Genomic DNA, 17,049 nt, shown 5'->3' on the forward strand with positions numbered 1-17,049 from the left:
ATTTCTTTTCTTCTACTGGGTTTGGGGTTGGAATGTTCTTCCTTTTCCAGTTGCTTGAGATGTCCCATTAAGTTGTTAACTTCCTCTCTTTCCGTTCTCTTGAGGAAGGCTTTCAGTGCTATAATTTTCCCTCTTAGAACTGCCTTTGCGGTGTCCCAGAGGTTCTGATAGTTCGTGTCTTCAGTGTTGTTTTGTTCCAAAAAATTGGCGATTTCTTTCTTTTTTTTTTTGGTTTTTGGCTGGGGCTGGGTTTGAACCCGCCACCTCTGGCATATGGGACCGGCGCCCTAGTCCTTGAGCCACAGGCGCCGCCCGACGATTTCTGTCTTAATCTCATCTCTGACCCAGCAATCATTCAGCATAAGGTTATTTAACTTCCATGTTTTTGTATGAGTATGCAGATTCCTGTTGTTACTCAGCTGAAGTTTTATTCCATAGTGGTCCGGGAAGAGGCATGGAATAATTTCTATTCCTGTAAATTTACTGAGGTTAGACTTGTGACCTAAGATGTGATCGATTTTGGAGTAAGTTCCATGGGCTCATGAGAAGTTTGAGTATTCAGTTTTGTTGGGATGAAATGTTCTGTAGATGTCTGCTAAATCCAAAAGTTGGATGGTTAGGTTTAAATCTAAGATTTCTTTGCTAAGTTTCTTATTGGAGGATCGATCCAACGCTGCCAAAGGAGTGTTGAAATCTTCAACTATTATGGAACTGGAGGAAATCAAGTTGCTCATGTCTGTTAGAGTTTCTTATAAATTGAGGTGCATTCTGGTTGGTTCCATAGATATTAATAATTGAGATCTCATCATATTGAGTATTACCCTTAACAAATATGTAGTGACCATTCTTGTCCTTCCTTACTTTTGTTGGTTTAAAGCCTATTGTATCTGCAAATAAAATTGCAACACCTGCTTTTTTCTGATTACCATTTGCCTGAAATATGGACGACCATCCTTTCACCCTGAGTCTGTATTTGTCTTTTAAGTTAAGATGTGACTCCTGTATGCAACAAATATCTGGCCTGAGTTTTTGTATCCAATCAGCTAACCTATGCCTCTTTAGAGGACGGTTTAAGCCGTTCACATTAATGGAGAATATTGATAAGTCTGGTGAAGTTTTGGATATCGAGTTTTTCAAAAGTCCAGTGGGCATTTTTAATCCTTTCACCGGTGTGGAAATTGGAGTTTGATCCAAAGTTTCTGCGTGAGTTTACTTTTGTGGTATAGGTTGGGTTGGTCATTATGGAGGATAGGTCTGAGAATATCCTGAAGAGCTGGTTTGGTTATGGCAAATTTCTTCAACATATGAATGTCATTAAAGTATTTAATGTATCCATCATAAATGAAACTCCGTTTAGCTGGATGCAAGATGCGGGGTTGAAAGTTATTTTGCTTTAGGAGAGTAAAAGTCAGTGACCACCCTCTTCTGGCTTGAAAAGTTTCAGCAGAGAGATCTGCAGTCATTCTAATATTCTTCCCTTTGAAGGTAATGGTTTTCTTTCTCCTGGCAGCTTTGAGGATTTTCTCCTTCATATTAACTTTAGTGAAGTTAAGTATGATATGCCTGGGGGACGTCTTATTGGGGTTGAGTCGTGCTGGGCTTCTGAAGCTGTCTGCTATCTGAATTTCAGAATCTCTAGGCATGTCTGGAAAATTCTCTTTCATAATTTCACACAGAAGGGCCTCTGTTCCCAGCGAGGCCACTTCATTTGTTTGTGGAACTCCAGTGATTCGGATATTCGCCTTCTTCGAATTATCCCAGAGCTCTCGGAGAGAATAATCTGTTTTTGCTCTCCATTTCTCTTCTTCTTTGAGAGTTTGGGAGTGTTCAAAGGCTTTATCTTCAATGTCAGAAATACTTTCTTCTGCTTGCTCCATTCTGTTGCTGAGGGATTCTACTGTATTTTTCATATCTTTGAGGGCTGCAAATTCTTGCTTAGTGTGTCCAAGTCTGGTGGTTTTGTCTTTAAATTCGTTAAATTCTTGAGACACCTTTTGAATTTCTCCTCGAATTCCTAGTTCCACTTTCTTATTCTTGTCTACAATCCAAATTCTGAATTCGATTTCTGACATCTCAGTCAGTTGTTTATGAATAGGATCTTCAGTTATATCTGCCATATCTTTCCTTGGGGGGGGGGGTTGATCTATTCTGGTTATTCATGTTACCAGAGTTTTTCCTCTGATTCCGCCCCATGGTTGTTTTACTCCCTTTGATTTTCTTCCCCTGGGGCTTTGTCGAGGGACTGTAGAGTGTTGTGGCCTGAGAAACTGGGGCCCTGTCTGGTGTGGTGGGGCTAAGTGGTTCTGTCTTGTTTTCAGCTGGTTTCTGTTCCACCCTAGTGAAACAGATACTTTGGACTGAAGTCTCAGCTGTGGAGAAATATCAGCAGTTAAGTCACCCCACCCCCCACCGGCAAACAATTGGAAAAGAAAAATCAAACCTTCCTACCACTGTGCACCCAGGGCACCACCTGATTTGTCCTCATGCGATTGGTTCAGTTCAAAAGATCCAAATCAGTTGTCTCAGTCTGTAACTGTCTCGGGTGAGAGAGTTTAAGAGGTCTCTGGGAACTGGATCACAGGGGTCTGGTGACTACTCTGGTGTGGCTTGCTCCAGTGCTGCGTGGAGTCAGGAGGAGCCACCCAGGCAATAGATCAGTCTGGGAAGGTTGCTGTCTCCTTCCCCACCTTGCACCACTGTCACACCCAGTCACTGATAGCCTTGCAGTTGGCTGACCCAGTTGCCTGTAGTGAATTGGCACTCCAAGAGTTTGTACCTGCCTGAATCACAAGGAAGTCTGCCAGGCCGCTGTGCTCTGCCTCTCGTTAGCAGGGGGAGGTGAGGCCTGACAACCTCGGGTGCTTGATGAAGGTTGGGGGGTTTTCACTCCGGTCCAGTCTCGCCCCTGATTAATGTTACTGACAGAGCAGAACAGAACAACTCTGCGGTTCCCCTGCAGAAGAGAAGCTGAATTGAGTTCCAAATCAGCTTGTCTTTGCTCTTGTACTGTCTATAGGCTGACGATCCCCTGAGGGCCAGGTGCGTCTTTGGTTTAGTAAAGCCGACTTCTGGGTCAGCTCCGCCCTGGGAGTTTCTCCGGTTTTGAAGTTGGAGTTGCCTCAGGCAAATCCTATACTCAGAGTCTCTCGTTGCCCAGGGAGACAGGGGGTGTGGCTTCAGAATATTGGGTAGTGAGCCGTATTGTTAGTGAAAGAGGGCTGCTGTTTTATGGCTCAGGCAACCACTGCTCCGGTGTAGCTCCCTTCTGGCCAACAGTCCTCTCTCCGCTCTCTATCCCAGAGTCTGCACTGACTGGCTGCAGCCCAGCACTGTCTACACCTCTCGAGCAATCGACCAAGAGTCTAGACCCCTGGGGGACAGGCCTCCAGACCTTGGAGCGAGAGCAGAGGGGAGCACTGGGAGCGCTGGTAGCCTGGGGTTGTGGGCAGAGAACACACACAGCTCTACACAGTTTTGTGCCTGGCTGTCTTGTCACCAAAAGATGGCTGTCACACTGTGCCTCAGGGAACTGCCACTTCCGTGTGGTCCCCTCTCTGCCGACCGGGACTGGCCTCCAGACCTCAGTGTGAGTGAAGGTGGAGTGCTGGGAGCTCAGAATTCCAGGTAGGGACTATATACAGTTTATACAGTTTTATGCCTGGCAGGAGGACACCGTGGCACCCTAGTAGGGGAGGTAGTCCAGTTTTTAGAGGGTCTCTCCCGTGGAGTGTAGTGGGAGGACCTTTGAACTCTGCCCGGTTGTTTGTGGGGCACTCTGAGCCATTCTCATAGGGGAGGGGACTCCTGTCCGCTTGGTGATGGATTTTGTACCTTTTTTTTATATCCTTGTGGTTGCAGCTCGCCTCAGCAGGGTTGACGTGCGTTCTTCAAACTTCTCTCTTAGTGCAGCTCAAATCCACCAGGTTACTTGCTGAATTTTTGTCCTTTAACTCTCCTACTGGACGGGAGCCTCTGTGGAAAGCTGGCTTCAGTCAGCCATCTTGTCTCCTCCCCCCAAGCTTATGTTTTCAAGGTACAATTTACAGCAGTTCCAGTATCCACATGGTGTAAAATGCTTTGTCTTTGTGTTACAGGGAGTGTAAATAAAGCTGGTTATAATTATTAATCTTTGATGGATCCCAGTGTATCAACCAAAAAAAGTTCTTAAATGATTTCCACGTTATACCTAAAAATTGTTTTTCTTTTAAAACAAATAAAAACAAACCGTCTGTGTTGGTAGTGTGAATACTCCAATATCCAGTACCTGATTTCTGGTTTTCTGTTTTTGATGTATTTCTCATGTGAGTTATTCAGTTAGCTGATTTGCATGCCCCCCTTTTTAACTAGTTTTGGTGAGGCAGCCACATCTCTAATTATTTGTTGGGTTTGTCTGATTTTCTCTAGTAAAAATATTAAGTAGATGCTATATGTGTGTTCCTACACATGTGAGAAATATAAAAATAAGGAAATTATCAACCCTGCTTTCAGCAAACTTAACATCTAGTATGGAAGAAAAAGGAAAAAAAACACCCAGATCCTTTAAGAGGCCAGATATTGTGAGTGTCATAAGAGATACCTACCTCATACAATTGAGGCAAAGAAAACAGCGTACAGAAGAATTTAGAAGTAGGAAGTTTTCAGGTGAATTAGTGGAACACAAAGAACTACAGTTGGAACATAGCATGGAGGAAGTTTAGATCACTCAAAGCTGTGGCATGTTAGAATCTTTGCCTATGGAGCCTTATAAAGAAGTAGATGTCTAGGTATTAAAACAGACTAGTTGAAACAGAGTTTCTGAGAGTAGAGTCCAGGCATCTTTTTTTTGTTGTTGTTGTTACTTTGAATTCCCCCCTCTCCAAGCTTTAGAGGTGTTTCTAATGTATAAATACTAATCAAGAGGAATAAAGGAAGAAATAATAGAGATGAGCTAGGTCATATTATATGGGCTCTTGAATGCCTGTGGCATTGGTTTAAAATTTAAGAAAAATCTGCATAGTGCTCTCCATGGCACTGTATCAGTGCCTTTTGATATATCTGATGGCCACACTTTATATAGTCATAGAAATGAATACATGTGCTTCTCTTCTTAACCTCTTTTTTGTATTTCTCAGTTAAATGAAATGACCTGGGTTCCTTGTGTGCTTTAAATGATGAACAAAACTCTTAAAATGGTTATAGAATTTTGAGTATGTTTGTTTATATCACTTTTCTTATGTTCAAGATTAGTATTTTGTCTGACTTAATCAATATGCCATTCATTTGCGGTACTGAAATCAATAATAAAATTAATTTCTGATGCCCAAATTCCTCCTAGTACGATATATAAACTTTAGTTTTCTAATAATGCAAGGCTTCGTCATTATGCTGTTGAACTTCCTTTAGGAATCTGATGTCTATTGATGAATTGACTCTCCTATTGTGAAATTTCATCACATGCTTATTTCTACAAAGAGCTAAAAGTGCAAACAGACATCTCTGTTTACTGTAGGTGAGGCTTATCAGTATCTGTTCTCTAAAACCAGATAGTTTTTCAAGGGTCCTGGGTTGGTTTTAGTTTGTTTTCGAATTTGATTCTGGGTGAAAATAAATCTCATTTATAGGAGGGGACTCTAATGTTTAAACAAACTTCTGAGATGTATTTTTCATGTGGAGAAATACTGCTTTAATGTAATTAGAGATGATTAGAGCATTTATGAAAACAGTTAATTTTTTGAAGAAATGGGTAGCCTTATGCTGAGTATCTTCTTAATGGTTTTTAAGTTGTGTTTGTGGTTTTCTGTTTTAGAGCAATGATAATGAGGAACGATTACAAGTTGTTAAACTACTAGCAAAAATGTTTGGAGCAAAGGATTCAGAACTGGCCTCTCAAAACAAACCACTTTGGCAGTGCTACTTGGGCAGGTATATGATTTGGATTTCCTTTTTGAAAATAAAATGTTTATATGTACTTACTGTTCTTTAAACTACCATCCACTTTTAAGATGTGTTCTCTGAAATCATAAAAATGAAATGTTTTTCATATATTGAAAATTTTGAATGTTGATAATAATTGACTGTATTTGCAATTTCTCTTTATCTTTTATAAAGCCTTAATTGATTTTTAAAAGATGACATATTACAGACAGTATTATAATCGTGAAATTAAAATGTATTATTTCAAAGTAGTGATTAATTCCAACTGAAAATACCTCTTAGAGCCTCTCCATAAAAAGTTACAGTGAGATTATTTGGAAATACTCAAAGGAAAAAAGTATTCACAGAAAGAATAAAGAAATGACTACATGTGTTTCTCTTCTTTTGCCTCAGCCTCCCAAGTAGCTGGGACTACAGGCATCTGCCACAATGCCCAGCTGTTGTTGTTATTGTTGCTTAGCTGGCCCGGGCTGGGCTTGAACCTACCAGCCTGGGTGAATGTGGCAGGCGCTGTAACCACTGTGCTATGGCTGCTGAGCCAAGTGTTTCTCTTCTTAACCTCTTTTTTTATTTCTCAGTTAAAGGAAATGACCTGGGTTCCTTGTGTGCTTTAAATGATGAACAGACTCTTAAAATGGTTGTAGAATTTTGAGTATGTTTATGTATATCACTTTTCTTTGAGAGGGATTCTTTTCTTTACCTTTTCCAAAGGGACCTCTGACCTTGAAAATATTAAAAGAACTATAAATTCCTTGGCTGAAATCTGCTTTGACCCTGAGAATAAAAGAGGATATTTTTTCCCTCAAATTATCCTGGTAATAGATAATGTAGTTAAGCAAATAAAATTTAAAGATTCTGGTTCTATTTTCTTTGTATTGAAATATTTGCATTTGGTATACCCACTTTCCTTTCCATTTTAATAACAACTGTTAGTGACTATGATTATAATAAACTTAATCTTTTGATCTCATTTTTCTAACTTGTTTAAATAGAGATAAAAGCTTTCATTAAGTTCATGTTAACCTCAACATTCCTAATTTGATGTTTTTTTTTAGTTCTTATTTAGTTAGTATTTAATGAGGCAAGTTAAACTAATAAAAGCCTATTGCTGTTTTGAGATTGGTTTTTAGGCTTTTTTCCTTTAAATACAAAGGGGAAGGTCTTAGACAACTGGGCAAAATATATATTTTATCAGTGTAATTAAATTATGCAACTCAATATGAAGTCTGTTTTATTTAATATTTTGAAACAAAAATGTACTTTTAAGAGACAGACATCATATCTTTAAATTAGGACTTAGATTAGTCAGACTTCATAGGTTTATAGGTGGGAAATCAAAAAAACATGTAGGTCATCTTTCTATTATATTGTAATTTTTCCTTTTAATGTTAAGAACATAAAACTCAGTATTAAATATTACCAACTTTAAGGCCTATTTTAAAACACATTTTATTTATAATGGTTCTGAGGTACATGGTTTGTTGAAAAATAATAAAGTATATAGGATTGAGTACCTGGATTCAAAACACTTAAGAGACTATATGGGACCATGGGTAAAATTTTATAGCATTTTTAAGGGAGAGGGATGTGTTTCACAAAGCAAATGCTTTGTCTCTAACAAGAGACCCGTATGAGTAGTTTGTTGCTGATTTTGAAGGGTTTTTCCTCCCTCTTCTACAGTGCTAAATTTTGTTTCTTACAGTATTGGATGACATAGGATTTGGGAGCCTTTTCATTTCACAGAATTAACACACGAAAATATTGAATAGAAACTCCTGGCTTTACTTTAATGTTTTGATACTTTAAAAGATTTTTTTAAATTACTGTTTTATATTTCATGATAAGCTAATATATGCAGACTGAACATCAGTGGTTGAGAAATACCTAAACATCATGTGCTTCCTGATGGAAGAATACGACACCGCATGTCATATTATAGGAGTCTGGCAAAAATAATTGAACCTGACTTTGATCAAATGTGTAGATATGATAACCAATTTACAAGATTTAGGAGAGAACACCTGTTAATTGCCATCAGAATGATAAAAGTAGCAAAATCTAAACTAACACTCTACTCCTTTCTCTCCAGTTGGTCCAGCAAATTACAAGGGGGGGAAAGGTGGAGAGAGAATGTAAGATTGAAAGAGACATCATGCCTATAATTTTGGCATTCTGGGAAGCTGAGGCAGGTGGATTGCCTGAGCTCAGGAGTTCAAGAGCATCCTGAAGCAAGAGTGAGACCTGGTCTCTAAAAATAGCTGGGTGTTGTGGTGGGTGCCTATAGTCCCAGCTACTTGGGAGACTGAGGCAAGAGAATCACTTAAGCCCAAGAGTTTGAGGCTGCTGTGAGCTATGATGCCATGGCACTCTGTCCAGGGCAGCAAAGTGAGACTCTGTCTCCAAAAAAAATAAAAAAAGATGGAAAGAGACTTAAATGATTAAATGACAGACATATCAACCAAAGAGTTTTAACTTTTTAGAGATATATGTTAAAATATCTGCAGATACAACGCAAAAATTGGCTTTACTATTAGGGATGGTATAATAATTGTGATGGTTAACTGGATAGGAGCAATTCTGGTACAGTTTCAGAGTCGTATAATGTAAAATAATATAGGATTTAATGTAAGATCTGTCACTTGTGAATGCTGTATATTTAAGCAAGAATACTTTGAGGAAAAGTTTCCTTTCAAACACAGTTTGGGATTTTCTAATGTTCCTATGAACTATACAGGGTGGACACAAAGTTCGTATGCAATTTATGTTAAACTGTTTAAATTGCATACGAACTTTGTGTCCACCCTCAATATACATGTTTGAATAAGTATATATGTTTTGGAAGCATAGCAATATATAGGACATTTTTTTGTCATTCTAATTCTTTATTTTGCACCCAAAGTGTATGTTTTAAATAGCCTCCTTAAAATTACATAGTTCTCACAGGAGAACTGTGCTAGTTTATGAATCTTTGCCATTCATATAAAAAACTTTGTCAAAATTAAATGATCTGGCTCTACTTTGCATTTTCCTCCATGAATTTTTAAAAATTTATTTAGAAAAATAAAAATAAATTCAGATTAAGTTATATCTATTTCTCTTATTTTTGTATGTGTGTTTCTCTTATTTTAAAGGTCACTCTGTGCCTTCGTATCTTACAGGTTTAATGATATCCATGTACCAATCCGCCTGGAATGTGTGAAATTTGCTAGCCATTGTCTCATGAACCACCCTGATTTAGCAAAGGACTTAACAGGTACTACATGCATGTAACAACACAAATTCTTAGATATTATAGGAATTTTTTAAAAAATTAGTTTTATAGAGGAAAAAATCCTTTTTTGTTGTGATAGGTGAAGTCTTAGTTCATCATCATAGAATTACTCTCTGAAGTTAGAATTTTTACTGCATAGTTTCTATTTAAGCTAAAAGCGTTTATTAAAAAGCCTGTCTTTAGTAGCAATATTAGTTCCTTAGTTTAAGGACAATTCTAAAACTATTCCAGGCATTTGGATTTGAATAGGTCTTGATTTTTGACTAGATTACAAGATTATTGATGTTCTTTAATATTTTAAGAGCCTAAGTGAGAGTCAGGGTAAACTAATGGAGGTAACATTAAATGGAGGTAACTTAAAAAAAAAATCTGTGTTAAGTATACGGCAAGTCAGAACTTTGCATCTTTATGGTAATGAAACTGTCATATATCTATTAATGATCCTGTTATAGTTTTTAACGGAAATAGTTCAGAAAGTAGACACTAATGAAATAGTCTTCCTCACAATAGTAGCATTTGCAGTATTTACTTAGGAAATTAAAAAAAAATCATAGATTAAGTTGAAATGTCACTCACAAACTGTTTTCCTTTGTACTTTTACAGAGGGCAAATACTCTACTGAATTTGTCCTTCCTGTTCATACTTTAATAACTATGCCACATGTGTACCTTTCTGTAAATTATATTTAGTATTGTCATGTGTTTGAAAAATTTCATTGATTTGAAAGCCTTTGAATTTGATCAAGTTGAACTTTTTTCTACTGTTTTATATGTTTTTTGTGTGTGTTATTTCTTCTACTTTTTTCTTTATTTCCTTTTTTTCTTATGGGCCCGGCAGATAACTCTCTAAACTTTTTTCTGAGCAAAGACCCTTGAAATCTTTTTTTTTTTTTTTTTAAAGACACATTCTCACTATTGCCCTGCATAGAGTACCATGACCTCCTCATAGCTCACAGCAACCTCAAACTCTTGGATTCAAGAGATCCTCTTGCCTCAGCCTCCCAAGTAGCTCGGAGTACATACAGATGCTGGCCACTATGCCTGGCTAATTTTTCTGTTTTTAGTAGAGACAGGGTCTCACTCTAGTCTCAGACTCCTGAGCTCAAGCAGTTCACTGGTCTGGACCTCCCAGAGTGCTAGAATTACAGGTATGAACCACTGCTGGGCCAATCCTTGAAATCTTTAACTCTTACTCTACCATCTTTTACATTATTTCAGTCCTTTTTGAAAACCTTCCCAATTGTTAGTACATTTTTAACTGCTTCTGCTTTATAGTCTTACTTATCTTTGCTTCTTAAATTTTAACTGCTGCTTCTCAGTTTTTTCTGATAAAATCACAAAGTACAGTAGAGCCTCCATAATTGACCACCTCCTTCAACTGACCTACTTTTCTTAGATTGGACATGCACCACATTTACATGTCAGTACATGTCCTAGTTCCTTGTGTTGACCACCTCCATATGTTGACCAGATTGTTACAGTCACTTAGGTGGTCAGCTTACAGAGGTTCTATTTACGTCCTTAATAATATTTTTAACAATAATTTGTCATAGTAATGCTTTCAGGTTTTTTGAATTTCTGTTCATCAGATGTAAAACAGCAGGTATTTTGCCAGTTTCACCCTTTTTTGGAGGAGACTTGGCAGTTAGAGCTCTCTGTCTTCCTACTGTATCTTGAGTGCTTAGACTGCTTGCTCTGAGCTTCTGCTCTACAGCATTGATCTTAGGACCATCTGTTCTTCCTCCCTTCTTTGCTCTCCCCTTCCCTTTTCTCCCTTGCTTCTTCCCTGTTTTCCTGTGAGTGTGTTTCTTCTGCCCCACTTCTTGTAATCTCTTTTCTCCTTTTTTCCTCTGGATATTCCTTTTTCTGTAGCATCATTGTCTTGGGCTATTGATACAGTATTTTCTATCACAGTATGATTGGTGGTTTTCTTCCCCCCCCCCCCCCCCAAATGTCTGTTGTCCTCTAATTTGTATTTTCACCTTTTATTTGTTTTTATCTCTTGTTTTCTGTGTTAGAGGCTTGGCCATCCATGGTTGTGTGCTCATGATTACAAAAGGGAGACTGAATTAAAAACTACCTAGAAAGCTCTGAGTGTTTGAATGGGTCTGTTGACTCTGAAATTCACTTTGGGATGATATCTAGGTCGGTTGTTCATGAGGGAGCTCTTTGTTTAGATACTTCCTCTTCCACCAATCAGATTCCTCAGTGAAGAGTATCCTATCTGCAAGTTAAAGGCTAGTTGCTAATGTCTTTGGGAAAAGGAGGATGGTTGTCTTCTTGCACGTTTCAGGTCAGTTGTCACATAATCCCCCTTTAGAATGTTGTATTCATGCCCTCAGCTATATTTGGTGTCCCCCAGTTTAGAGACTTTCGGGTTTACATTTTTTATAGAATTCATCTCCAGACTTCTTTTGGGGTGGAATGGGATGTTTGCATTTTCTCAAACAACTTTCACCCAGTCCTCCTCCTTTCCCCTGTCTTAATATCTGAAAGAATGACAATTCCTATGCCTTTTGATAAATGTGTAGTGTGTCGTGTTGGTTCTCCAACTTTTCCTTTACTGGCCTGGGCTTTAGTTTTCTTGGGTTCAAAAACAGTTAATTTGTCCCTCACTTGTTTATGTCATCATTACGGATTCTTGAAAGTATTTAGATGTTGTGTATCTCCATAATATTTTTAGTTATATTACTCATCTTTAAGGCGCTTTAATAATTTGAAATAGTTCAGTATGAAATAATTGTTCACATTCCTCTTAAAATTTATTATTTTTTTCCAGAAAATAATTATGGTGATATAATCAGAATATTTAAAATACTTAAATTCATTATAATACTTAAATATAATTACTTTACATGCTCCCCTATTTTATCTTTATAGTTTCATTTTCAATTTTGATATTTTTGAGACCATGTCACTCTGTTGCCCAGGCTAGAGTGCTGTGGCGTTAGCACACAGCAACTTCAAACTCCTGGGTTCCAACGATCCTCCTATCTCAGCTTCGTGTGTAGCTGGGACTGCATGTGCTCACCGAAATTCCTGGCTAATTTTTACATTTTTAATAGGGATGGGGTCTCATTCTTGCTTGAGCAAATCTTTAACTAAAACAGTTTTAAATTCTGGGCTCAAGCAGTCCTCCCACTTCGGCCTCTCAGAGTGTTGGGATTGCAGTTGTGAGCCACTGCATCCAGCAGTTCAATTTTGAATTTTTTAATTGGAATATTTAAAATAATGTTTTTCATTTATTTTGGCCCCCCCCATATTTATCGGTGTATACCACTTTGATTTATACATGGCTAACTAAAGCTTCCTTTTCTTTGAACTTTCTGTCATGTTAGGTGATGTAGACTACCCAGAATTTACATAGAGTAGATAGAGGCAATAATGGAATTTACCTGCCAATGTATGCCTTTCCTGCCATATTGGCATCTCTTTTCCTCTTTTCCAGGGGCCCTAGAGACAATTTCATTTTGCTTTTAACTTCTACCTCTCATTGCTATAAATGAGGGCTTTAGCCTTTCTGTTTTATCCTGTTTATCTCATTCTCTAGAAGATTCTGTCTTGTTTCTTTCTCCTCTCCCTGAAAGATACTAACAGATTTTCTGAAGTTTTCACTGCTGGAAGAGTGATAAGAGTAATAAAGCAGACCTTGCTTTTATTTGGAGGAAGTAGGCTTTGATTTTTTTTTTTTTCCAATTCCTATAGCATCTTCAGTTTATTTATTTATTTTTTAGTGACTTTGTTGCCCTTGGAAGAGTGCTGTGGCATCACAGTTCACAGCAACTTCCAGCTCTTCAGCTTAGGCGATTCTCTTGCCTCAGCCTCACGAGTAGCTGGGACTACAGGTGCCCGCCACAATGCCCAGCTATTTTTTTGTTGCAGTTTGGCTGGAGCCGGATTTGAACCTGCCACCCTCGGTATATGGGGCCGGCGCCTATGCACTGAGCCACAGGCGCCACACTTCGGTTTATTTCTTTACATGTACTGTGTTCCGTTTTAAATTCTTCTGACTTTATCCCTGAACAGTAGGATCATTTCACTTCTGCATGTGAACCTTATACTCTAGCTGGATGTTCAACCTCATCAGACCCAGTGCCCCCTCCTTTTTAAATAAATAACTTGTAATCCTTTCTTTGGTAATCTTAAATAAAATTCATAGGTTAAATAATCCACTTAATACAATTAAAAATTAATATTATTTTAATAATTTTAATAATAAGAGTAACAATTATTTATTGGAAAATAATGTATATGCAAATGTTTGGGTATGATATATAGAGATAATAACAAATGTCTCCACAAGTGTCTCCCATGTTCACTTACTCTCTGCTGTAGTGGGATATGGAAAGCTCTGTGAATCTTGATTGGTAGGTCATTTGGATGGCCATCATCAAAACGGTTAAACTCAGATTTACATATATTTTAGGGAAAATCTCCGACTCTGTTCTACAGTTTTTTTTAAACTTAAAAATGAGTTAATTTATAATAAAATGCATAGATCTTAAGTGTTTAATTTGACATGTTTTATGAGACAACAGATTTCCATAATAACTAAAATGTACCCTTGTATTCCATTCTATCCAGTAAGTTCTTCCCTTTCCCCCCATTTTCTGAGTTCTGTTACTATAGATTAGTGTTAACTTGTTTTTGGACTTCATATATGTGAATCATAAACACTTCTGAGTGTCTCCTTTTTGAGGGTGGGTTTTGGTGGCATCTCTTTATCCTGTATTAGTTTATTCTTAAGTATTCATATTCCTTTGTATGAACATAACCATATTTGTACACTCTTCCTTTTTTTTTTTTTTTTTTTTTGATAAGATATCTGGGGTTTTGGTTTGAGACTATTATGATTAGGATTACTTTGAGTATTCTAATACAAGTGTTTTAGTAGGCTTGTGTTTTTACTCCTCTTTGGAAATAATAGTATTGTTGGTCATAGAATAGATAACATGTTTGTCTTTAGAAGAAACAACTAAAATAGTTTCCATATTTGTTATACTATTTAACATTGGCTGGCGATGATGAGGGTTCACTTAATTCAGCATTCTTCAGAACATTTTTTTACCGTCAGTCTTTGATTTTTAGCTAATTTTGTAGGTCTTGATATTTTGTTGTGGTTTTAATTTGCATTCACCTTTTGACTTAGGAGATTTAGCATCTCTGTGTATCCATATTGACATATATCTTTTATGGAGCATCTGTTTAAATTTTAGACCCATCTTTTTAAAACTGACTTATTCTTTTATCTTATTGATTTGTAAAAAAGATTTCTAGACCTTTTCTTTCTTAGAGTATTAAAAAAATTAAGTATTTTTTTCCATAGTCATTCAGACATTTACTAATGGCTAAGTAGTAAATTGATGTTTTGATTTTTTTCAAAACTGTCTAAAATATGCTTCAAATGTGGATAAATTTCACCAGTAACCTTTAGTTTTTACTGTTTTGAATGTTTTGCTTACTTAAGATAGTATATAGTTTCTGTTTCAGAGGAATACTCACATTGATATGTTGTATGATTTTCTTTTCTTCATCCTCTTTGTGTGGTTGGCTAAAAGGTACCTCTGAAAAATTTGGAGATCTTACTATTCTTTATGCAAATTTTTGGCTCCTATGTACACTTGTTTAGTATGAGTGACTAGTTGTAGGGAAATTGAGGTATATCTTAAAGTTGATGGTATAGTATTTTTTTTCTTACTGACACAAAATAATGACACATGTGTCATTATAACATTATGTGTCATAATAAGTTACATATGAAATAAGTACAGTGAGTTATAAAACTCCTGCATTTATCTTGGTGGGGAAATGAACTTCAGATATGCTTAACATGTTCCCTTGTAGTCATAATATTAAAAAACTTCACTAGGTTAGGTAAGGTAACATTTGCAAATTTCTTTTGAAGTTTTTTTTGTTAACATAATGGTCTTTCTCATTTTTAGAATAGTTTCTATTAGTAGAGAATGCTCTACTAATGCTAATAGAAGGGACTTAAGACCTGGGCAGTGGTTTTTATGGATATTTTTGTTTTAATTATTTGCAAAAGTGTTAATTTATGTAGTGAATATACTCACAATCAGTGTTTGTGTATAGACATGGCAATTTTTTTTTTTTTTATTAACCCAAATTCAAACAAGTGAATTTTATCTTACTGGTCTGATGATAATAAAAAAGATGAATAATATTTTATTTGTTAAATTTGTGCTTAGTTGGACTACCTCTTCTTTAAGCCTACAATATCATTACTGAAATTTGTTAAGTGGGGTTTTTTCCCCCTAACTTACTGTCAGATGTGAATTCTATGTTTTTGATTTTAAGAACCTACTCTAGTTACTCATAATTGTTAAATCTTATTTCATTTTTTTCTGTCTTCCTCTTGGCTTTTCTTAGTTCAGTTAAGTGGAATTGCCTTATGGTATTCATTGTCCTATTTCACGGAAGCCACTGTGTCAGTTTTATTCTTTCAGTAAGCTAAAACAGGGTTTCCCCAATTAAGGTACAGAAACTGGAATACGGTTGTCTTTTCCTAGTAGTACACTTGACTTGAACATTTTATCCATTTAAAGGAGACCAAAATGAAATGTTAATATACCTCTTGGTTCATTTAAATGGTTTGTTTAATTAATAAGGTTAGGAATGCCTTAATCAACTTCTAATGTACACCAAATGTGGAGGGACATTTTATTATTCGTTATAACTTATGTAATTTGACCGAAGGACCAGTATTCCTCCTTTTTTTTTTTTTTTCTTTCTTTCCAGGCTCTTAGTTTTCTTAAACATTGAACCTTCCACTTAGGTTTTGGTTTTGCTAAGGTTTATTTGCATATGTCTTAATGCAGTTTTTTAAAACATTTTAATTGTTAAAGTTTCCATTTTAATCAGAGAAAATTTTTTTTCAGAGTATCTGAAAGTGAGGTCACATGACCCTGAGGAAGCTATTAGACATGATGTTATTGTGTCTATAGTTACAGCTGCTAAAAAGGATATTCTTCTGGTCAATGATCACTTACTTAATTTTGTGAGAGAGAGAACATTAGACAAACGGGTAAGTAAATAAGAATGATATTACTAGTTTGTATTTTTCATTTATTTCTTATTTTTATTTTTAAAGTAGACTATTTATTCAGGACCATTGCAGTTGGTACAGGGACCCCACAGTGGGTTCTCAGGTGAAGGGGAGAGATTGAGCTCAACTCTGAATACGCTTGGGCAAGTGGGAATTCACAGCCAAGGAACAGGGTAGGGGTCAGTGGGTGGAAAATTACTAAGAGGAAAACTGCATTGGAGGAATCTGACCCAAACCAACCCAAAAGGACTCTTGCTGATGACAGAGGCCAGGGTGACTAGATATCCCCTGGGGGATGGCAGAGAGTAAGGAAGGTCATCAGATGAGTCATTGTGGGGGTGGGGTTCCTACTGACTTAGTGGGTTCTTGGCTAAAACTGGATTTTAAAAGGACATGCACAGATGGGCCTGAGAGAGGAGGGTTAGAAACCTGAGACTCAGTGGCCATGCAGAGAGCCTTTGTTACTGTTTACTTCCCTGGAAGACTGCCCCAAATAGTTGCATCATTGGTCACTGCTCCTGTATTTCCCGCCTCCCTCTCCCTCATGCTGGTTTTTATTTTTTATTTTGTATTCTTGAGACAGAGTCTCACTATGTTGTCCTTGATAGAGTGCTGTAGCATCACAGCTCACAGCAACCTCAAACTCTTGGGCTTAAGTGGATCTCTTGCTTCAGCCTCTGAAGTAGCCAGGACTACAGGTGCCCGCCATAATACCCAGCTGTTTTTTGTTGTAGTTGTCATTGGTTTTAGCTGGCCTGGGCCGGGTTCGAACCCATGACCCTCTGTGTTTGTGGCTGGCG

At 37.1% G+C, this 17,049-nt stretch overlaps 1 protein-coding gene across 9 annotated transcripts in view; it reads left to right on the top strand.

Annotated features, from left to right (window-relative positions):
* Positions 1-17,049, top strand: part of PDS5B (PDS5 cohesin associated factor B) — a 191,079-nt gene that overhangs the window by 83,378 nt on the left and 90,652 nt on the right. For all 9 annotated transcript variants that reach the window (XM_053563584.1, XM_053563581.1, XM_053563576.1 and 6 more), the window contains 3 exons: positions 5,786-5,901; positions 9,072-9,166; positions 16,083-16,228. In XM_053563584.1, coding sequence (XP_053419559.1) covers positions 5,786-5,901; positions 9,072-9,166; positions 16,083-16,228 — 357 coding nt within the window. The remainder of the gene's footprint in view (positions 1-5,785; positions 5,902-9,071; positions 9,167-16,082; positions 16,229-17,049) is intronic.

Source organism: Nycticebus coucang, chromosome 15 (assembly GCF_027406575.1).
Source record: "Nycticebus coucang isolate mNycCou1 chromosome 15, mNycCou1.pri, whole genome shotgun sequence".
NCBI lineage: Eukaryota > Metazoa > Chordata > Mammalia > Primates > Lorisidae > Nycticebus > Nycticebus coucang.